General features: G+C 41.8%; 1 protein-coding gene and 1 long non-coding RNA gene across 2 annotated transcripts in view; both read right to left on the bottom strand.

Moving 5' to 3' along the window:
• The window catches only part of spegb (striated muscle enriched protein kinase b), a 112230-nt gene that overhangs the window by 70444 nt on the left and 17154 nt on the right, over nt 1–24632 (bottom strand). The window contains exons 2-6 of the mRNA XM_024000746.2: nt 11772–11858; nt 8816–8873; nt 6182–7824; nt 5865–6008; nt 5387–5569 (exon numbers count right to left, since the gene is read on the bottom strand). Of these exons, the coding sequence (XP_023856514.1) occupies nt 5387–5569; nt 5865–6008; nt 6182–7824; nt 8816–8873; nt 11772–11858 (2115 nt within the window). The remainder of the gene's footprint in view (nt 1–5386; nt 5570–5864; nt 6009–6181; nt 7825–8815; nt 8874–11771; nt 11859–24632) is intronic.
• Nucleotides 15139–22844, bottom strand: LOC111973401 (uncharacterized). Its single transcript, XR_002878570.2, has 3 exons — nt 22332–22844; nt 19767–19867; nt 15139–17785 (listed from the first exon to the last, which is right to left on the bottom strand). It is a non-coding gene; the product is annotated as an uncharacterized lncRNA (long non-coding RNA).

Here is a 24632-nt window from a genome sequence, read left to right as displayed (position 1 = left end):
GCTCGCTAACCAAGGGGGCCAGGTGCACGGTGTTTCATTGGTGCGGCTGGCTTCCGGGTTGGAGGCGCGCTGTGTTATGAAGCAGTGCGGCTTGGTTGGGTTGTGCTTCGGAGGACGCACGGCTTTCGACCTTCGTCTCTCCCGAGCCCGTACGGGAGTTGTAGCGATGAGACAAGATTGTAATTACTAGCGATTGGATACCACGAAAATTGGGGAGAAAAGGGGTGAAATTAAAATAAAAAAWAAWAAAAAAGTAATGCTACTAAATACTAATTGAGTGTATGTAAACTTCTGACCCACTGGGAATGTGATGAAAGAAATAAAAGCTGAAATAAATCCTTCTCTCTACTATTATTCTGACATTTCACATTCTTAAAATAAAGTGGTGATCCTAACTGACCTAAGACAGGGAATTTTACTCGGATTAAAATGTCAGGAATTGTGAAAAACTGATTTTAAATATATTTGGCTAAGGTGCATGTAAACTTCCGACTTCAGCGGTATATCTTTTTGCTGTTTGTTCTTTGTTATAGAGCCAAAAAGATTGGATGGATACATCTTCATTTTGGATAGATAATTATTTGTGTTGTTTAGTGTTTTCACATTTTCCCAGAAGTGGTTAGAGTTTGGATTCTTCATTGCATTGATCTGATTTCTGACGTGCTGTTCCTTCTTTTTCCGTAGTGTATTTCTGTATTGTTTTAATGATTCACCATAGTGAAGGCATAGACTCAGGTTTTCTGGGTCTATATGTTTTTCGATGGACAGGTTTCTCTGTTTCTTTCTTTGGTTTTTGCATCAAACCATTTATCATTGTTGTTCATTTTCTTCGGTTTTCTGTTTGAAATTCTTAGATTTGACAGGGACACTGAGACGTCAAATATATTGTTTTGATGTTCTACTGCCAAGTTCACACCTTCACTATTACAGTGGAATGTTTTGTCCAGGAAGTTGTCTAAAAGGGATTGAATTTGTTGTTGCCTAATAGTTTTTTGGTAGGTTTCCACACTACATTCCTTCCATCTATAGCATTTCTTAATATTACTCAGTTCCTTTGGCTTTGATGCCTCATGATTGAGTATTGCTCTGTTCAAGTAGACTGTGATTTTGCTGTGATCTGATAGGGGTGTCGGTGGGCTAACTGAACGCTCTGAGAGACGCTAGGTTGAGTTATAGGTGTACCTACCATAGGAGTCCCCTCGAAGCCTACCATTGACTATGTACATTCCCAGGGTGTGACAGAGCTGCAGGACTTGTGACCCGTTTTTGTTGGTTATGATGTCATAGTTGTGCCTTCCCTCCCCCAAGCATATGGGGGAGGGAATGCTGTCACCTCCAGGCAGGTGTTTGTCCTCCTGTGTGCTGAGGGTGTCAGGTTCTTGTCCGGTTCTGGCATTTAGGTCGCCACAGACTAGTACATGTCCCTGGGCCTGGAAATGACTGATTTCCCCCTCCAGGATGGAGTAGCAGTCTTCATTAAAGTATGGGGATTCTAATGGGGGGGATATAGTTAGCACACAGGATGAAAATTTTCTCTGTTAAGATAATTTCCTTTTGAATATCTAGCCAATTGTAAAATGTTCCTCTTTTGATGAATTTAATAGAGTGAGTTAGGTCTGCTCTATACCAAATTAGCATAGGCCCTGAGTCCCTTCCCTGTTTCACACCTGGTAGTTTGGTGGATGGGACTACCAGCTCTCTGTAACCTAGAGGGCAACCAGTGGGCCCGTCTCCTCTATCCCATGTTTCTTGTAGGATGACAATGTTTGTATTTCAGATTTATTTGATGAAGTCCAGGTTCTTGCTCTTTAGGCCAAAGGCAGAGGACCTCAAGCCTTGGATATTAAAGGATGAGATAGTGAAGGCTTTGTGTTCCATAAAGTGTCCAGTGTTGTTGGTCGTGTGGTTTGGCCTCAGGCCAGTAAATGTGAGCAGAACCTGCTGAGCAGAACCTGCTGAGCAGAACCTGCTGAGCAGAACCTGCTGAGCGTCTGGTACATTCCATTGGCTTGGGCTAGTGTAAGAGTGGGTGTTGATCCTTCTTGCCCGCTCCCGGCCTGGGCGTATGTGTGACTTCCATGTTCAGGCCCTCTTTGCGGGAGTGGGGGGCATGGGGTGAGCAGGAGGGCTGTCTCTTATACACATCTAGATGTGTATAAGAGACAGGGCCTAAATGGGGTGTGGGGATGGTTGACTGGGAGGGGGGGGGGGGGGTGGATTGGTTGGGGTGGGGGGGTGGATGTGGATGTGGCTGGTGGTGTTGTGGTCTGGATGTAGGCCCTCTCGGCATGGGTCCTTTATGTGTAGGTCCAGGGGGGGGCAACAGGTCTGGGAGAGCGTCTTGCTGTTCTGGGCAGGGTGTCTATTGATCTGGTGCTCCTGTGTGAAGTGTTTGAGAGCAATATCCTTTAGGGTCCTGGCGAAGGTGGGCCTGGTTGTAAAGGCTATTCAAGTCCAGGGTGGAGTGGTGGGCCAGGAAAACATTTGGTTTTGAGGTACAGTCACGGGTGGAGATAGCTTCTTCTACTTTCCCCAACGCACAAGTGTTTTTTTCAATCACTCCCTTCTGTGCTGTGGCCACCCTTTCCTGCTGTGTTCTCAGGTCGTCTGTGCCTCTGTGTATTATGTGGCTGGCTGACCCAGGAGGGCTATCAGGGTGGCTGAAAGGTGGGTGCTCAGAAGGGGTGGGATCCCTTGGGCTTGGGGTTCTTTGTCTGTCGCGCTGTGTTGTCGACGCTATGGTCAGGGTCTGGGGTGCACTGTTCTGCTGTGGTGTCGAGACTTTTGTCGGGACCTGAGGTGAGCCTTTCTGCTGGCTTCCCTGCAGGGGTGGCTACCTCTCTAATGGGTTGTTCTCTGTCACACACCACCCCCCTCAGCCTCTCCTCCAGCAGTCTGATCCTCTCCTCTAGTGCGCTGTTCTGCTCCTGCTCTTTCTCTTGTAGATGTTGTCTCACTACAGTCCAGAGTGCAGATATGTCTCTCTCCACCTCCTGCTCTCCAGGTCTAGTTAAGGGGGTGTTGTTGTGCTGGACTGTTGTCTGAGTCTGTCCTGACTGGAGTGTAATCACCTGCTGTTCCAGCTCCACCTGCCTTACCTCCAGCTGGGTGAATTTATTCCTCATTTCAATGAGGGAGTAGTACTCTGTGCTGGGAGGTTAACTTTCCGCTTGGGGTTGCTCGTCTGTGGGTTTATGTAATGAAGAGGTCTGGTCTGACCCGCTCGGGTTGGGGGTATCTTTCTCAAGGGAGAGCTTCTCCTGCTGAGCTATTTCTTTGGTGAAAGTCCAGCTGAAACTGTTGGCGGTTGCCCTGTACCAATACTGTTCCAGACTTAAAGAGATTTATATTAGCTGACTCAGAGTCCTCGTTGTCTAGTATCCTGAGTTTCTCTCTCTCTCTCTCTGAAATTAAATATTGGTAACTGTAAATATGAAAATATTCCAAGAGTGCATGTGAATTAGTGACAATGTAAATATGGTAAAAAGTAAATGCTGTGAAAAGGTCTCCTCCTACAACAACAGTATGCCAACACACTAAATGTGACTTGAATGCCCATGATGTGACATCTACAAAAAGAGTAGCGTTGCATATAGGAAGCAATAGCAAACAAAACCACGGCTGACATAAATGCTTAAGGATGAGTCATAACATTTGTACCTAAAACATATTTTGAATATTCTGTAACACTTTATAATTTATTTTTATTTTACCTTTATTTAACTAGGCAAGTCAGAAGAACATATTCTTATTTTCCGTAACGGCCTCAGAACAGTGGGTTAACTGCCGTGTTCAGGGGCAGAACGACAGATTTTTACCTTGTCAGCTCGGGGATTCGATCTTACAATCTTTCGGTTACAAATCCAACGCTCTAACCACTAGGCTACCTGCCGCCCAATAATAACTTGTATGTATTACCACTAATAAACTATGAATAAATAGGTATTTCATAATTACTTGTAAAAAAATAAATCAATACGTATAGGCTTATAAGCATTTCAATTCAGAAGTATGACATGGCTTAAAAAATATCTTTCATCAGGTTTATAATAACTTTCATGAATAAGCAGTAATAAACTATATATGAATTATTCATGAATATTCATTTCATTACTTGTAAACATAATCATGTATAAGCATGATAACCATTTAAATTCTTAAGTAATAATGTCTAATTTATTATACTGAATATTACATTTTCCCACCTTTTAAGTTAATAAAAATCTATCCAATTTTTATTCAGCAGGAATTCTCTTATTGGGTCATTTATGAGACCATATGGGACTTACACAGTCCTATATGTCTGAATGGGGACCATGTACAAAAGAGCTTTTTAAAGTACACATGACAAATKATGTACTATAATGCGTGCTTGTTAGCATTATCATGAGTGTTTTATTGTTAATCTCAGGTGTTAATGCTACTCCCTTATCATCCCTCTCTCTTACTCTTTTTCGCTCTCAAATACAAGCATTCATATTCTCATTCATTTGTACACTGTAAAAAATATGACCATCTTGATGGCTCTGGGAGCAAAAGGGTCTAAGTTTCTCATTTAAGTAAGATAAGTTCCAGATGCAATAATGAACTGAAAATGTTTGATGGTTGAATTTATACTTTAACTAGCCTATGCTTAATAATAAACAAGTTCATGATGTAATTTACCCTAGACAAGATGTTACTTGCGTCATATCTTAACAACAGTGGATTCATATTGAAAGGAAACCAGTGTGTCTTAACAATTTATTGGTTCAATTTAGCCTCCTAGTTGCTGTGGTAACTACTCAACTAAGTGAGTTGGCTCAACTGGAATATATTGCTTGAACACAATATATTGGAGAGAGGGAGGAAGAGAGGGAGGAAGAAAGAAAGAGAGAGAGAGAGAGRGAAATTATGAGAGGGTGAGGAAATAGCTTTATAAGGAAATAACAACGTACATACTTTTGAAATGACACTTTCTCTGGCAGGGCAAATGACAATGTCATCAATGTCATTCCACGGGTCAGTGGAGTGACAAAAATGTCCACATCATCCTTTAATTCACTTTTCTGAAATAGCCAAAGGAATTACACCCATCTAAAAAAAGGTTCCAAAGGAATTCCTATAGCCAAAGAACCCGTTTAGGTTCTAGACAGCACTTTTTTTTCCTAAGAGTGTAGAACGCAAAGGTTAGCAAAAGGCAGGTGCAATTCCCAGAGGCTAAAGCTCAGGTTACAATCTCCAGTACAAGGACATCAAGCAGACATAAGGTTGCAGGTAAGGGCCGGTAAATCAGAAGGTCTCTAACCTTCAGTACCACTTCTTGTTTAGTAATAACAAGGTATTAGTAAATCAACTTTAAGTAAAGGGTGACCCTAACCAATGCGATGTTGCAACTCATGCTTACCTGGTTTGATCGAAAGTGTGGCACTGCTAGATGTTTTCCCAGCCTCATTGGCAGCTGTCACACAGTACGTTCCAGCATCACTTGGCTTTGCACATTTGATGAGAAGTGAATAACGCTCTCCCTCCACTTTGATCCCATAGTTTGAGCTGTTTTGGATTTTGATATTGTCTCTCGTCCAGATAGCTAGATATGGACACAGACAAATAAGAGTTGAGGCGATATAAAAAATGTATTTGTGCTCAACAAACCGGAGTGAAGCTGGTGACTACATTCTTAGAAAAAAAGAGTTCCAAAATGGTTCTTCGGCAGTCCCCATTGGAGAACCCTTTCAACGAGAAATCCTTTTGGGTTGGAAACAGGTTTAACATCGATCCCAAAAGGGTTCAAAGGTTCTGCCATGGGGGCAGCCGATGACCCCTTTTCGGTTCTGGATATAAACTTTGTTATAAAGTGATACATAGATATAGAGATAGCTTGCCTTCTGGGGGAGGCATGCCAGCAATGATGACTCTCAGCAAGACCTCAGTGCCAGCAGTTACCACAGTGTCCTTAAGAGGAAACTCAAACATAGGGGCCTCCAAGGGGTCCTCTTCAGCAGACACGTAAGAGTCGTCTGAAGAATCTGCACAAATTACAAAACGTAATTACAAAGACATTCATGGCTGTGTTCAGAAATAAGGAATACTGATGAGATTTGAACTTTGCAAAGACAAGGGAGATAAGATACAAGCCTCTGATATACACAACATAGATTTTCATTTTGATAAATGAAGACAGATTGAAAATAATTCCCACCTAACTCTGGAGACATGGGACTACTGCGGCGACCCTTCCCCCTGGTCTTCTGTGTTTGGCCTTCTTTCACATTGGTTGCCATCTTAGACTTGTCAGTCTCTGGAGGAACTTCGTCGTCCATGGGCTCTTCCTCAACAATGATGGTAGGTATGATTAGCTTGGGGGCTGGCTTGATCAACTCCACTTCCATTTTCTCCTCAGATGGGGAAACTGGAACATTTGTAGAAGAGGTAGCCTGCCGTGGAGGTTTTTGCAGATGCTGGATTGTACGCTCTTGTACAACGGTTGGCGTTCTCTGTACCAATGGACTTCTTGGTCTATCCTCTACTTTTCTTAATGCTACATCTACAGGTATTTTTGTTCCTGGCGATTCTTCCTTTGGGGACTTTTGCACAGGAGATTGTTGGATGTCCTGTGATTCTTGCATACAATATATACTCTGAACAAGAGGGCTTTCTGGCCTGCGTTCAACTTTGTGTAGCGTCATCTCAACAACATTTCTGCTTGGTGACTCTGCCCGCTGTTGGTGATTTGCCGATGGATTGTAAGCCCTCTGCATCTGCATCTTTGCTGGTGATGGAGACCTCTGAAGGATCTCCCTGACAAGACTGGCTTGATTTACCTGTCTTGTTGGCCTCTGTCCCGGTAAGTCAGCCAGTTGCATAGATTCTGGAGTGGCAGCTACTTCTCCCAATCTACTGAATGTTATGCTACTCATGGAGTGTCGGTCAATCTCTTGGGTTTGGGGCGAAGGCAGCCCCTGCCGTGCTTGTTCTTGGAGCTGTAGTCGTGGTGATTTTGGTGGCACTACTTCTTTGGGCTGTTCCATCTCTTTCTGCTGCTTCTCATGCTGGGCACGTTCCCGTTCCTGGAGCCTCTGGAGAATTTGAGGTGGGAGGGGCTCAATCTTCCTCAAAGGCTGCCTGCCACGTGCCCTGAGCGAGAGCTGCTCGGTGGAGAAGGACTTCTTCATGTGAGGTTTACCCACAAGCTTCTTGATTCGTTGAAGCTCTTCAGTGAACTTGTTCTCGATTTCCTGGACCTTCTGGGTGGTACGGGGCCTGCAGTCCTCCAAGGACGCAGCCCTCTGTCTGAACATAGACCTCCGTTCGGCAGCGTCCTCCTTCAGAGCCTCTCGTAGGTCTTCCCTCGAACTCTCTCTGGAGATGCCCAACCGGCTCCCTCCATCGTCCGAGTCGACGGACCCGGCGCGATTGAACCCGGCCCAGGACTGTCCCGAGATGGAGCCTTCATGATCATAACTTCGCCTTCGCTCTTCGAAACCGCGCACCTTCTCGAAGATCTTGGAGCTTGCTCTGGTCAGTTTGGGGGATGGCCTAGTTTGGTATTCCTTGCGAGAGTACTCACTGACACTAACAGGCGTCTGAGGACGGGAGTCCTGAGTACTGCTTAGAGACATGGCTGATGATTTTGGATGTTTAACCTTCTCCTCAAATTCACCAGGGACAGTGTCTTGGTAGTCTGTTGGCACAAAAACTTTCTTTCGGGGGGTGAGGGGTGTGTTTGGTGCTGAACCTGAGCGGCTTGGCATTGGAGAAGTGGAGGGGCGTTTGATAATTTTGGGGGAGGCGGGTGGGAGGACTTGTTGGGGAGATTCCCGCAAAAACTCTTCTGATTGGCTCCTGAAAAAAGGTGGTTATGGGAAAATATGTGTTAAAGAGTTCTAAATGATACATGAGCCAGTGTGAGTAACGTTAGACTATCATATATAATTATATAATATAATTATTTCAATGTAATTACACTGTATATGAAACAGAAGACGTCAAACGCATGGCATTCAGAAAATTATCTATTCAACAACGGCATGCATAACAACCAGAAAAGAACCAAAGGGGTCTAAATCAGTCCCTAGTTAGAGGGGAACAATGAAAAAACGCAGTGGAATTGGCTTCGAGGTCCAGAGTTGTGTTTGAGGGGTATACATGTATATAATTAAAGATGCACTCTAGGATCTTAAGCAGCACAAATTGTATTTGTAACATATCACACGAATTACACAAAAAAACAGGGACCTGTTTTGGCTTGTGAGTACCACTTTCAAAGCTACTAGCTGAAATTAAACAAAAATTTGAGAGTACATTTTTAATTCAAAAGTCCCAAAATGTATCAATCGCAGAAGGAATGTTTACTAGTCAGTAGTGAAATCTGTTCTTACAGTTACTCAAATAATACATACTCATAATACATACTGCTCAGTATATCACCTGCACCTCCAGTCACGTGGTGACAGCAAATGAATACACATCCCAGTAACTTCATAGTTTCTCAAGTGGGAGTTTTCACAGGGGCAACAATCCACGTCTTAAAGCATTATTATGTGTTGCACAGTATACGAGTAAGTCAACTGAAAAACTGTTATTAACTTGTGTTGTATTTGTTGTGCTTTAATCTTTTAGTCTTTCCTAAGTGTATTATCCAGGCTTCTTGGTAGTGTTAACCAAAAGGAGTATGGTTTGAGTATCCATTTATAGATACTGAACCTGCTGTCATAGAAACCGCTAGCTAAAGACAGACGTTCATTAGACTCCCATACTGGCCGGGTTAGATTAACATATGATGCTCCAATCAGAGAATTGACCCCTTTGTGCTTGCCCCACACTGTTTGCTTGCCTGGCGGGCTTGGAGATGGTTTGAAGTTCTTCGCCCCAGCTGTCCATCATTCTGTCCCCTGTGGCAAGATAAAACATGAAAAATGTATAATATTGTGTGTTTAGCCTATAGTTCAGTCATCAGTTTCTACTTGAAATAATCTAGTACCTCAGTTGGCATAGTTAAGATAACAAAGGCTGACTCAGATATAAGCTTCAGACATGCAAAAAACAGTTACATATAAGCACACTAAGCTTACACAAGACCTGCAACTGTCAGATAGGATAAATATGCCTTAGCCCTGGATTTATAAAGAGCAATGTTCCTATTCAATTCCATGGCAACCATGTAAAAAAAATGTTTTTCCTTTCTATACAGACAATTCTGTGAACCCAAATCATGGCATAAATTATATTCAGCTATCTGGTGCAGAGAATGTGATGATTATAAAGTCTACAACTACCATGAAACTTTAATACTACACAGGTGTTCACAAAATATAATATTTGAGGCAATACCCTTCAATCAAGCAAACAAATGTCTAGAATGTACACTATAGTATGTGGACACCCCTTCAAATGAGTGGATTCGGCTATTTCACCCACACCCGCTGCTGACAGGTGTAGAGAAATCGAGCACACAGCCATGCAATCTCCATAGAGAAACATTGGCTTACTGAAGAGCTCAGTGACTTTCAATGTGGCACCTTCAACGGATGCCACTTTTCCAACAAGTCAGTTCGTCAAATGTCTGCCCTGCTAGAGCTGCCACGGTTAACTGTAACTGCTGTTCTTATGAAGTGGAAATGTCTAGGAGCAATAACGGCTCAGCCGCGAAGTGGTAGGCCACACATGCTCACAGAATAGGACTGCCGAGTGCTGGCTGAAGCACGTAGCGTGTAAAAATCATCTGTCGTCAGTTGCAAGACTCACTACCGAATTCCAAACTGCCTCTGGAAGCAACGTCAGCACAATTATTGTTCGTCAGGAGCTTCATGAATTGAGTTTCCGTGGCCGAGCAGCCGCACACAAGCCTAAGATCACCATGCGCAATGCCAATCGCCGGCTGGAGTGGTGTAAAGCTTGCTGCCATTGGCCATTGAGCAGTGGAAACACGTTCTCTGGAGTGACATTCTAGACGATTCTGTGCTTCCATCTTTGTGGCAAAAGTTTGGGGAAGGCCCCCGTGCACAAAACAAGGTCTATACAGAAATGGCTTGCCGAGATCGGTGTGGAAAACTTGACTGGCCTGCGCAAAGCCCTGACCTCAACCCAAATGAACACCAAGGAGGATGAATTGGAACGCCGACTGCAAGCCAGGCCTTATCGCCCAACATCAGTGCCCGACCTCACTAATGCTCGTGGCTGAATGGAAGCGAGTCCCCGCAGCACTGTTCCAACATCTAGTGGAAAGCCTTCCCAAAAGAGTGGAGGCTGTAATAACAGCAAAGTGGGACCAAGTCCATATTAATCCCCATGACTTTGGAATGAGATGTTCGACGAGTAGGTGTCCACATACTTTTGGTCATGTAGTGTACAGTGGCTTGTGAAAGTATTCACCCCCATTGGCATTTTTCCTATTTTGTTGCGTTACAACCTGGAATTAAAATGGATAATTGGGGGGTTTGTATCATTTGATTTACACAACATGCCTACTACTTTGAAGATGGAAAATATTTTTTCTTGTAAGACAAGCAAGAAATGAAAAAAAAATGGAAAACTTGAGCGTGCATAACTATTCACTCCCTCCCCCACACCAAAAATCAATACTTTGTCGAGACACCTTTTGCAGCAATTAGAGCTGCAAGTCTCTTGGGGTATGTCTCTATAAGCTTGACACTGGGATCTAGCCACTGGGATTGTTGCCCATTCTTCAAGGCAAAACTGCTCCAGCTCAAAACTGCTCAAGTTGGATGGGTTCCGCTGGTGTACAGCAATCTTTAAGTCATACCACAGATTCTCAATTGGATTGATGTCTGGGCTATGACTAGGCCATTCCAAGACATTTAAATGTTTCCCCATAAACCACTTGAGTGTTGCTTTAGCAGTAAGCTTAGGGTCATTGTCCTGCTGGAAGGTGAACAAATCTTTGGAAGATAAACAGGTTTCCCTCAAGAATTGCCCTGTATTTAGCGCCTTCCATCATTCCTTCAATTCTGACCAGTTTCCCAGTCCCTGTCGATGAAAAACATCCCCACAGCATGATGCTGCCACCACCATCCTTCACTGTGGGGATGGTGTTCTCGGGGTCATGAGGTGTTGGGTTTGCGCCAGACATAGCGTTTATCTTGATGGCCAAAAAGCTCAATTTCAGTCTCATCTGACCAGAGTACCTTCTTCCATATGTTTCGGGAGTCTCCACATGCCTTTTGGTGAACACTTTAAGCAATGGCTTTTTTTCTGGCCACTCATCTGTAAAGCCCAGCTCTGTGGAGTGTACGGCTTAAAGTTGTCCTATGGACAGATACTCCAATCTCCGCTGTGGAGCTTTGCAGCTCCTTCAGGGTTATCTTTGGTCTCTTTGTTGCCTCTCTGATTAATGCCCTCCTTGCCTGGTCAGTGAGTTTTGGTGGGCGGCCCTCTCTTGGCAGATTTGTTGTGGTGCCATATTCTTTACATTTTTTAATAATGGATTTAATGCTGCTCCGTGGGATGTTCAAAGTTTCGGATATTTTTTTAATATCCGAAACGCACCACTTTTCTGTTTGGGGGGGATTTTTTGAAATAAGTACTTTTTTTTCATTTCACTTCACCAATTTGGACTGTTTTGTGTATGTCCTTTACATAAAATCGAAATAAAAATCTATTTAAATTACAGGTTGTAATGCAACAAAATAAGAAAAACGGCAAGGGGGATGAATACTTTTGCAAGGCACTGTATCTGACAATGTGTAACAGTTACACACATGGACCTGTTGATGTTTCATACATTATCCTTCATGCATTTGAGACAGGGATGATTGGAAAAGACACCTTACCTGCATGCATAGCCTGGTCCTGAAGACCTCTGCTTTCTTCTTTAGTCTCAATGGGGTCTCCACCTTCGTCKTCTGTGGTCTCTGAGTCTGAAAGAGTGACAAAGAAAAGATATTTGACTCAAATCACTGTGGACTGATAATGGGGCTGGGAACTGCCAGTGGCCTCATGATACGACATTATCACAATAATTAGATGCCAATATGATATCTTTTGCAATTCTCATGATCCTCACGGTTCTATATGTATGCGATTCGATTGCAATTTTATTTGATGTTCCAAACATATTGCTCATGATACACTGAGTATACCAAACATTAGGAACACCTTCCTAATGTTGAGTTGCACCCACTCCTTTTGCCATCAGAACAGCCTCAATTCATCGGTGCATGGACTCTAGAAGGTGTCGAAAGCATTCCACAGGGATGCTGGCCCATGTTGACTCCAATGCTTCCCACAGTTGTGCCAAGTTGGCTGGACGTTCAATGGGTGGTAGACCATTCTTGATACACACGGGAAACTATTGAGCATAAGAACCCAGCAGCTTTGCAGTTCTTGACACAAACTGGTGTGCCTGGCACCTACTACCATAACCTGTTCAAAGGCACACATACACAATCCATGTCTCAAGACTTACAAATCCTTCTTTAACCTGTCTCCTCCCCTTCATCTACACTGATTGAAGTGGATTAAACAAGTGACATCAATTAGGGATGATAACCTTCACCTGGATTCACCTGTTCAGTCTGTCATGGAAAGAGCAGGTGGTCTTAATGTTTTGTATACTCAGCGTTATGCCTGGTGCAGAGAGACAAGAAAGAGCATGAGAAAAATACTTTTGATCAGTCATGGAAATAAAAGTGCTGAACACGTTGGCTCATTATTGAATTAAAAAGAATATGAGAACAAGCTATAAGATGAAAATGACCGGAGTTTTGGCACAGGTACAGCCGACTAGTGCGAGCTACAGCTATCTACCAAAAAATGTAAATGTCTTAGAGTCAAAGTATCTACTGTATATAATATCATCCAAAATGATATTGCAAAATTTAAGTATGTCGATTTCCACCCCAACACTAACAGATAACGTATGATGTTGCATGACATTCCATTTTAAACTATGGGTTGAGTCCTAACTTCCACTTAAGTTAAATTTTCACCGCATTTATAGCCCAGCACTAACACACCTGATTTAACTAAACACCAAGCTCTTGATTAGTTGAATCAGGTGTATTAGCGCTGAGCCTGAGCAAAATGTTGCACCCCCTGAGAGGTCCCCCAGGAATATATTGTGAAACACTGCATTAGGAAAAACCAACATGACATAGAGAAGAAAAAATAGCTATTGGTAAAATAAACAAATCAGGTGTCAAAATGGAACCATGGTCAGAATTCAATGTTTGCTCTCAGGTGTGTGTTTTATTGTCACAGATATAGGTAGGGTTGCAAAATTCCTGGAACTTTCAATAAATTCCCTGGTTTTCTAGAAATCCTGGTTGTAGGAAACCTGATTTCCTCTTTATTCTCTCCTGATTCCGAGAATCCTCCAACCGGGATTTCGGGAAAAACTAGGAAATTTATTGAAATCTCCAGGAATTTTGCGACCCTATATACAGGTGTAGGATCTTATTTTGAGCCAATTTGCTCCTGCAGGAAAACAATCCTGCAGCAACAGGAAATGTGAATTACGTGGAATATATTTAATGGACATTTTTGTTGGGGTTGATACATTTTTTGTAAGGAAAAACCAAGTCTGAAATTTCAGTGGGAATTACAAACCTTATAATCCTTTTTAAAACTCAAATTCATTACAAGTTTTACATTTCCTGCAATGTAGGAAGGTTCTCCTGCAACAGGGTGATCCAATTAAGATCCTACATACACCGTTCAAAAGTTTGGGGTCACTTAGAAATGTCTTTGTTTTTGAAAGAAAAGCAATTTTTTGTCCATTAAAATAACATCAAATTGATCAGAAATACAGTGTAGACATTGTTAATGTTGTAAATGACAATTGTAGCTGGAAACGGTCGATTTTTAATGGAATATCTACATAGGTGTACAGAGGCCCATTATCAGCAACCATCACTCCGGTGTTCCAATGGCACGTTGTATTAGCTAATCCAAGTTCATCATTCTAAAAGGCTAATTGATCATTAGAAAACCCTTTTGCAATTATGTTAGCACAGCTGAAAACTGTAGTCCTGATTAAAGAAGCAATACAACTGGCCTTCTTTAGACTAGTTGAGTATCTGGAGCAGCAGCCTTTGTGGGTTCGATTACAGGCTCGAAATGGCTAGAAACAAAGAACTTTCTTCTGATACACGTCAGTCTATTCTTGTTCTGAGAAATGAAGGCTATTCCATGCGAGAAATTACCAAGAAACTGAAGATCTCGTACAACGCTGTATACTACTCCCTTCACAGAACAGCGCAAACGGGCTCTAACCAGAACTGAAAGAGTGGGAGGCCCCGGTGCACAACTGAGCAAGAGGACAAGTACATTAGAGTGTCTAGTTTGAGAAATAGACACGTCACAAGTCCTCAACTTGCAGCTTCATTAAATAGTACCCGCAAAACACCAGTCTCAACGGCAACAGTGAAGAGATGACTCTGGGATGCAGGCCTTCTAGGCAGAGTTGCAAAGAAAAAGCCAAATCTCAGACTGGCCAATAAAAATAAAATATTAATAAGATGGGCAAAAGAACACAGACACTGTACAGAGGAGGGCCAGCATCCTGGAGTCTCATCTTCACTATTGACGTTGAGACTGATGTTTTGCAGGTACTATTTAATGAAGCTGCCAGTTGAGGAATCTGCCATCCCTCACAAATGGCAGACACTCAGATACACCTCAATCATGATGTTTCATATATTTGGTGGTTCAGTTACCATTGTCATTGGTGTCTTGCCTAATTGATTACGACATTTGATGCTATGAATAGTCAACCTACTGCAAGACAACCCTTACCGAAAAACAGGCTTCTGGCAATTGGTTGTGGCACACCTTTGGTCAATTTGTCACAAATTTGCGGCAAGCTCATATTTTCACATGCACATTGTTGTGGCAAACTCTTGCGATTAATCAATTTGATTGTGTCAATTTGTGAACTTCTGGCAAACTATTCTGGGAAACTTGTAGGGAACATTCAATTTTTGCTGCAAATTTGTTGCAAACTTTTTGTTGCAAAAAGTACAAATATGCAAATGAAATCCTTTTTTTGGTTACAGTGTGAAATGTATCTACATAATCCAAGTCACATAACTTTAAATAAACTTTTCATAGAAAAAACGAAACATACTTAACATTGAAAAATAAATCCAATACAACTTGAAATCAGCATGGTAATGAAAAAAGGGCAAAGACTGGATGTTACCATAATACATTGATTATTTAATATTTTTATGTAGCTACAACATTAACACGAGAGAAATGTGAACATTATGGGCATGTTGACCTTTGAATGTTTAAAGGGGCAACTACATCATTATTTATGAGCCAAGTGATAACTGAGAAATAGATTTCAACCAATGGAAGTTTAAAAGATAATTAACAACATTTTAACAAATAAAACTAAAATGAAACCCAGTTCAGAGCTATTGCCTTTGACTGAACTTGGAGATGGCAGCCCTGTGGAAGTCCAAAGCTTGTTGAATGCATGCATTGGAACAATCACAAAACAAAAACTAAATTAGGATACTGAAAACATTTTATTTTGGCAGGTAGAAATTGAGTAATGCTTAATATGGCAATTCATATTATTTTTCCAATATTAACTACTGTTACATTTAAAAAAAAGCTGTGTTAAAAATAATCCAATTTGGGTCATTCCAACAACCCAGCGCTGGGTAAATATTGGATTTAAGCAGCATTGGATTGATTCAACACAGCGGGTTTGGGTTGAGCTTCTAACCCATCGCCTCGGGTTGAGCGCTTGACCCAGCTGCTGGGTAAATTAGACTATAATGCTGGGTTAAAACAACCCAGCGTGTTGGGTTGGGGGATTGACCCAGCAGTTGAGTCATTTTTTTTATGTAATCCTTGGGTTATTTTCAGTGTAATCCTAATTTTGCTTAAATATTTGCCTTTTCTACCATACCACTCCCTCCTTTTCCGACACACAATCAAGATACAATGTTGAATGTCAAATAATAAATGTCTATTGCCTGCATTTCAGAACATATACATCACAGCAGAGAATTGTCCACAATGTACAAGAATATATATACATTTTTTGAAATAGCAAATTGAAACAAAGCCCTATTGTCTCAGTATTTGTAATTTCATAAGCTAGGATAGATTATTAAAATTGATTTATATTATTTCATTAACCAAACAGACCAAAGCCTCAGCTGAACTGCATGTGCACACTCGGATTGCAATCTGAGGAAAAACAAAGCACGCATCCGTGAGACTGTCTTAAGTGGTATTAACACAGATCTGTCTATCAGACAGTGCCGGAGCTAATCAATAGATTAGCATGTTCCCTGACACACTTCAGCGATCTTAGGTGACAGCACACACACATCCTGCTGTTTTGCCATACAATAATGGTCTACATTTGAGTCAAGTCAAAATAATGTTACACAGAGAACAGGTGTAAAAAAATTACATTTGAAGGTCACTCTACTAAGGACATGGACTAAGCCTGACTGAAAGACATGCTCGCAACAGTCTTACTGCAGGGATTCTGTTCCTGACAGCTGATATACTGGCCTGTGGTACATACCATGCTGGAGCACACAGTCTGGTAAAGTTGATATCAAACACATAATAGGACTTGAAGCACACATCCAGTATCCCAAGCAATGTACCTTGCTCCAATGCCTGTTCACTAATGACTGTAAACACCTGTGAGCAGTCCCCAAGCACCCACACAAATGGGTAGGGTCTGGTCACCTCTGCCTGGTGCAGGTACTCAAGCATATTGGTCCCAACCTGTTAGATGGAAATCATTACATTTTAGAATATGAGGACTGGAAAGTAATAAATTAAGTATAAATTCATTTTAACAATCAGTTTACAAAATACACATCTTTCAACATACAGTACACCTGGCAAGACCCGGCTACTGCTGACGCTTGGTGTGTCGCTTGGTGTGTCCACAGTCCTATGTGTCCCCCCCAAGGACCTCCCCTTGTGTATAAAAAAATGTGGCGTTTACAGAATACTCAAAGCGTGTCAGTCTTATGTTCTTTAACTTCAGGCTTATAGTGTAATCGTCCAAAAGCAAGAGCATTTCTTGGTCTATCTCCTCCGCTACAAAAGAGAAAAGGGGCTACCTAGTCAGTTGCACAATTGACTGAGTCTTCCGTATTTAACCCATCGCCTTTCAGGAGAAGACCCAGATGCAGACAGTGTTGAAGTAACACAAGTTTATTTCTAGAACGGGGGGAAGGCAAAACGACAGGTCAAGGGCGGGCAGGGGTCATTAATCCAGGGTTGTGTGACAAGGTTTAGAACGGCAGGCAGGCTCAGGGCAGGCAGAATGGTCAAAACCGGGAAACTAGAAAACAGGAATTAGAAAAAGACAGGAGCAAGGGGAAACACTGGTAGGCTTGACCACAAAATGAACTGGCAACAGATAAAGGACACACAGGTATAAATACACTGGGGATAATGGAGAAGATGAGCGACACCTGGAGGGGGGGTGGAGACAACCACAAAAACAGGTGAAACAGATCAGGGTGTGACAAACCCAACCCATCTGTATCAGAGGTGGGAGGGGCTGCCTTAAATCGACATCAACAGCACCCGGGGAGCAGTTGTTGGGGGTTAACTGTCTTGAAGGGTAGAATGGCAGATTTTTCCACCTGGCGATCCGGTGAAGGCATGAAAGCCCGAGGAGCCGGCTGTAGCAGGGGAGCCTGGCAATTCGGCTGATGCATGAGAGCCTGACGAACCGGCTGAGGCAAGGGAGCCTGGTGATCTGTTTGAGGCATGAGAACCTGTAGTGGCTCCCGCACCCCGCAAAAAACTGATGCTTCCCTTCGGTGAAGCCATTCTGTAACGATTTGCGCTGAGAGTCAGGATGCAAGTTCAGGGAGTGAGTGTTTTAATAAAATAAACGGAACATAATACAAAACAAGAAACACTAACAGCACACATACATGAAACTGAAACAGAAACAACGACGCCTGGGGAAGGAACCAAAGGGAGTGACATATATGATGGAGTCCAGGTGAGTCTGACGACGCGCAGGTGCGCATAACGATGGTGACAGGTGTGCGCTATAACGAGCAGCCTAGTGACCTAGAGGCCGGAGACGGAGCACACGTGACATCCATCTGTATTTTTGCAAAAAATATGATAGCTAACGTTAGCTAGCTAAACCCTAGCCAGTCAGTGACAGAGATTGAAACTGGTATCATCAAAATGTGTTTCACTCTATCCCATAAAACATGACATTGCTACCTCGGGCTCCCGAGTGGCGCAGCGGTCTAAGGCACTACAGACCCTGGTTTGATTCCAGGCTGTATCACAACTGGCTGTGATTGGGAGACCCATAGGGCAGTGCACAATTTGTCCAGCGTTGTCCGGCTTAGGGTTTGGCCGGGGTAGGCCGTCATTGTAAAAAATAATTTGTTCTTTTCTGACTTGCTTAGTTAAATAAAGGTAAAAAAAATAACTAGGCATCATTTAGCTAATAAAATGTTCAGGTTTATTAGGAAGTTTAATTAATAAGTTAGACACTCACCGGACAACTTTGGCGAACTGTTTGCCACTAGTGGCAGTACATATTATTGTTGCCAAAGGTTTACCGCAGATTCACCACTAGAGGCAAACATTTGGAAACTCCTGGCAACATGCAGGAAGTTTGCTGCAACAAATACATTTTTGTAAGGGAAGAGAGGTGAATTTGGAAAAACGTTTCAACACAATGCTGTAATTCTTTACCTCAAACACAGTAAAGGATGCACGGAAAACTTTGAAATCATTATTTTGGAGATATTAATTGTTGTGAATCGGTTGAGTCAGTTTGGTTATCATGAGTGAATCATACTTCTCCTGTGATTAAAACTGTCTCATGCAAGACCTAGTGAATCATACTTCTCCTTGTCTATTCAAACAAGACAGGCATTCTGAGTTTGAGCTAAGAGTGAAAGAGCAGTGATTAAAACTGCCTCATCATGCAAGACATAGTGAATCATTGGACATGACTACCTCGTAGGTCGCTAAATGTTACGTGGCTCACAGCCAAAGAGTACAACTCAGAACACAACCACTCACTGAACATAACCTTCAACTAAGCTGTACTCAACAGCATCATCATTTACACCACCTGAACATCTCTACAGCACCACTGAGTTCAGACTGCCAAACACTCTTGACATACAGCTCCACCGCACCAAGTCACGGCTACCACTCAGAATAGATGAGACTCCACGGAGYCATCGGTAAACCCAGCAGCTCTCGCGAGATGTTCTCCACCTCAACATGGGAGGATTCGATGCTCAAAGTTCACCGCTTGAGATGGATTGGAACTCAATGATTATTTGATGTTCATCTGATTGGTTAGACTTGATTTGAGTATGAGATGAATTAGCTTACAACAGAATTATACTGTACTACAGTTCTGTTTGACGATACGTAATTTTTTWAAATCATATGTGCAATTGATCTAATAAGTTCAATCGCTTTTTGTGGAAGGTGGTGGAAAACGCTCTCTCGGGCACCGCTCCAGAATCTCCCAAAAGGGTTCATTTGGGTTGAGATCTGGTGACTGAGACGGCCATGGCATATGGTTTACATTGTTTTCATGCTCATCAAATAATTCAGTGACCATTCGTGCCCTGTGGATGGGGGCATTGTCATCCTATGGGGGCATAGCCAAGGTAGCCAAAATAATGGCCTGCCCAGCATTTTTATACTTGACCCTAAGCATGATGGGATGTTAATTGCTTAATTCACTCAGGAATCACACCTGTGTGGAAGCATCTGATTTCAATATACTTTGTATCCCTCATTTAATCAAGTGTTTCCATTATTTTGGCAGTTACCTGTAGCTTCCATAGGTAATGTGTTCTAGTAACCTGTTATTGCTAATTCCGAACACACCATGAGTGGATGATCCAAATGGCTGCTTTGAGTTGGCAGTTTTCTGAAAGGAGAAACAAAAAGTGATTTAATGCCATGGTAAACAGTATTAGAATGCATAAATATAATACAGTAAATGTTTTGATGCTATAATTATATAATAAGAGTGAAAATATAATTTCCTTTGCTCACATGCATTTTTGGTGCTGTATGATGCAACATGTGAGAGAAAAGTAAGTGACTGAGCGAGTGAGTGGAGAGTAATGTGTTTTCTCCCAGGATGCCAAAGGAGACATTTTTAGAGAGGTCGGCAGGGATTGTAGCCTACAGCTGTTGAATAGAAAGTCTGGGGGATATGACGACAGTGCCAGCAGGCTTTAATGACGCAGAGCTATCATGACCACTCTGCTGTCCCGGGACACTCTGGAACATGCTTCCAGAAGCGCAGCTAAGGGCTCCTGTTACATTTTCCAAAATTACGGACATACAGAGTGACCTGCCAACATACTTGACTGGTCATTTTAATCCTCACACACAGCAAGTCATGAGAGAGAAGGGCTATAAAACAACCTTCTCTGAAGTTGAAGTTTAGGCTGCTATAGTACCTGATCAATAGGTTACATTATCCACCCTCTTCATTCTTATCTAGCATGTATTACATAGAGAACTTATGAAAGAAAATAATACATTCCTGAGATGTAAAAGTCAAAAAATGGTCATGTGGAATGTGGATGTGGAAAGTAAACAATGGTCATGTCAGGGCCGGCTCCAGGCATAAGCGGCCGGTTAGGGGCCCTGGCCACTAGGGGGTCGACCCCCAAAAATAAATGTAGGAACTCAGTCGGGGTCTCAATTTAGTATTGAGAATAGTAGAATACGCGGTGCAGTTTCGAAATTTGTTTGTGCATCAGCAGTTTTTCTCTTGTTATGTCAGTCATTCAATTTGTTGACAATTAGGAGTAGGATTAGAATTTTGTCCCATTCCTTCTGAATGTTCTCTGGGCTACATGGCAAAATGTGTGGAATTGCAGGAAATTAAATTTACAACTAACATTTTTATCTCTGTCCTCAAGAGGGGGGCCACCAAAATGTTTTGCGTTGAGGTGGCTGCCCTCCAATAATATCTTGCTTAGGACCCCCAAAAGGCTAGAGCTGGCCCTGGGGCATGTGATACAATAGCCTGGGGCATAAATAATATGGCATAAGATGTGTTTATTTCGTAGGTGTCATTAGCTGACAGGCTGGTAAATATGACAATGGTTGTCACGTAGACAAGTCTTTCAGGATGCAACCTTTTCTCAGATAAACAAAAGTTTTGGAAATTCTTATATGCTAGTTAAAAGTGAAAGCATGGTCTTAAATTTTGTCTTGGGGCGGGGGTGGGGTGGGGGGGAGCATATACATTTATCCAGGATTGCTCATTCCAGATGRCTGCTGATCTTTCTGGAAAAATAGGTCCTCTGTGAATAAGAACGTCGCCAGATTGTGAGAATAATAATCCCTGCAAGTGGATCAACCTGAACGCCTCTTATTGTCTCCATGGCATCTGAACCTAGAAATGGATTGCCTAATGCCTACAGTGCCTTCAAAAAGTATTCAGAGCCCTTGACTTTTTCCACATTTTGCTACGTTACAGCCTAATTCTGAAATGTCCCCCCCAAAAATGTTGCCTCTTAAATCTACACACAATACCCCATAAGGACAAAGCAAAAAAAATAATATATATATCACATTGACATAAGTGTTCAGACCCTTTTCTAAGTACTTCTCCCAGTCCCTGCCGCTGAAAAACATTCCCACAGCATGATGCTGCCACCACCATGCTTCACCATAGGGATGGTGCCAGGTTTCCTCCAGACTTAACGCTTGACATTCAGACCAAAGAGTTCAATCTTGGTTACATCAAACCAGAGAATCTTGTTTCTCATGGTCTGAGAATCTTTAGGTGCATTTTGGCAAACTCCAAGTGGGCTGTTATAGACAGGTATGTGCCTTTCCAAATAATGTCCAATCAATTGAACTTACCACAGCTGGACTCCAATCAAGTTGTAGAAACATCTCAAGGAGGATCAATGGAAACAGGATGCACCTGAGCTCAATTTCGAGTCTCATACCAAAGGGTCTGAATACTTATGTAAATAATGTATTTTTTTATTTATTTGTAATACATTCGCTAAAATTACAACATATTTTTTTTTAGCTTCGTTATTATTAGATATGTCATCCATTTTAGAACAAGGCTGTAACGTAACAAAATGTGAAAAAAGTCAAGCGGTCTGAATAATTTTTGAAGGCATTGATTGGTAAGGGTGTAATGCTCATTCTCCACTAACACATTAAGATAAATCATTGCTAATCATGAATTAGTGTGTAGATCAAGTCCTACTCATCATTTAGCATGCTGCAATATGACATTAACCTACATGACAACATACAAATGCGAGTTTATACCATTTTATTCGACTAAAAATGATAGAGCGTAGAGCGAAATCACTATGTCAAATTCTTTCAGAACAGTTTGAACTCACCTGGAGGAATTTCTTTGACCTGGTTTTCTTCATGCCTGCCTTGGGTCTTTGTTTGACCATTTTTCTGGTTGGGTCTGCGTTGTATAATATGTGCAGAAAAGGGAGATCCTCTTCACTAAGATACAGATTTTTCATCGTACTCCGACAATCAACTTGCAAGAACTGAGCTCAAAAAATGGAATCTGTCATTCAACAATTGCATTTTCCAACGTGCTGTGCAGAGGAACATGGGCATCAAGGCACTAGGGTTTATTACATAATCATTACAACGATTGTCATTATCACTCCCTGATCCTCCTGAGAGTCAACGTGGATCAGTAAAGGAACGCCACTTCCGTAAAGCACAGATGGTTGTGTCGACAGGCAAAAGAGCATCAAATATTATTCGCTTTTCATAAAGAATAATCTGCGTCTCACAACAGTAGCCAGAGACAGCGAGCGCGTTCCCCCGTGCGCGTCTCTCACCGCACGGAGAACGAGAAAGGAGAGGCAGAGAGGCAGCAGTGGGAGGGAATCAGCGTCTCCTGACAATAGGGCCGTTTTTTTCTTCCCCAAGTGCCTTTTTTTTCTTCCCCAAGTCTCTGTCTACATAACAGTCCTGGGTTGGCTTAATGAAGCAATGTTGTGTGCAGTAGAGGAAAGATAAGCATTGAAGAGAGGATTCTAGTCAGGACTCTCCTCACTACTCCGCATCCCTGATGAACTACTGAATGTGACATCAAAACAAGCTGAGGGCTATATTTTCCCTTACAAAGAAAACACGTCAAATTTGCAGTTTCGCATGTGAAATCGCATTTTCAGAGGCAGAATTGCATTTGCACATGTGAAATTGCTGTTTTCAACAAATGTTGAGCTTACATATCCCCCCCGAAAACATATTTGCACAAGTATTACATTTAGAGTTGACCTTTTCACGTGATGAGAATAATATATTTTTGCTGTTTCACATGTTAAAAACTTACACTTGAAAATCGGATATGCAGATTCACATGTAAGAAAACTCCACATGTGAAAATCTCACTTTCACGTGTGATTGCTTTTCACGTGAACTTGCAATTACAACCGTGATTTTTTTGTCGGGGTGCAGGTTAATGAATCACGATCAAATGGCGACTTACTCCAGTTCTGCAGTATAGTCACTGCCTGTTCAAAGGGCAAGCCTTAGTTGCTACATCAATTTTTTGACTTGTAAATGAATGACATGTACTTAATGATTCTTGAAGAATATAAAGTATAAATACACCATGAGCTTAGTTCTGTTGTGCCCCATCAGAACCCAAAATGTAAACAAACTCAATGTGAACAACCACTAGAAACATGGTTAAAAGTATAATTTTGATATTATGAATGGTCAGTCCTTCCATCCATAGCGTAATCTATGGATTTGAAAATGGCTGCATTTCTCCAGCCCCATCCTTCAGCTTTTTCTGAAACTGTGGAGGAGAGAACACTTTGTTAATGTTTCAGTTAAGGATTGCCGCTTTAAATACCTTTAATAGAGGAATAATGCTATTATATGGCATTGATTTAGTGATTAAAAAAATAATAAAAAAAAATAATATGGTGCAATACTCTAGTGAGTGAGTTACTTTTGTGCCATTAATATCAAGCAAAACCTCTGAAGTTGAGAACCAGATTCCTAGTATTGCAAACAAAAATAATGATAATGAAAGCAAACATGAACTCAGAAGTATTGATAACAAAACTAAATATTGCAAGGAAATAGTTTTGAAATGGGAGAACAAATTCATTGTGAATGGTTGCAAAAATATAGTTCAGTGATTTAAAAAAAAATGACCATGCGATTACATAAAACGCCTCCTTCTTTCCTGCAATTTTCCCTATCTTTGGTTGTTACGCTGGCCTTTGCTTTCACTGCCTTTTCCCCCAGCTGCAAGTTTTGGCACGTTCATTCCAGAAACATAGCACCCTGCTAGTTAGTCTCTGAAGCTAAGCAGGTTTGGTCCTGGTTGGTCTCCAGACGTAGCTGGAAGTGATGAAATAAATGTGAAAATTGGGAGAGAAAAAAATTCAAGTGGGAAAAACTGGTGAAAAATGTACATGTGAAACATCACAAGCGTGAAAATTTCAACACATTCTTTTTATATGTGTGAATGGTTGCATGGTGATTTGTTTTTATGTTTTTTTGTAAGGATATGTAGGCTACAGTGACTCTCCATTCTTGTTTGCACACAATAAATCCACAATTTGGGCAGATAAAACTATATCAAACGTCAAACAACCCTTATGAATAATATTGTCAGGCATGGATATTTGAAGTGACAATAACATACTAGGCTA

The sequence above is a fragment of the Salvelinus sp. IW2-2015 genome, linkage group LG2, assembly GCF_002910315.2.
Source record: "Salvelinus sp. IW2-2015 linkage group LG2, ASM291031v2, whole genome shotgun sequence".
NCBI lineage: Eukaryota > Metazoa > Chordata > Actinopteri > Salmoniformes > Salmonidae > Salvelinus > Salvelinus sp. IW2-2015.
Note: the sequence above shows the minus strand (reverse complement) of the source record. Positions and strands in the feature narration are given on the sequence as shown.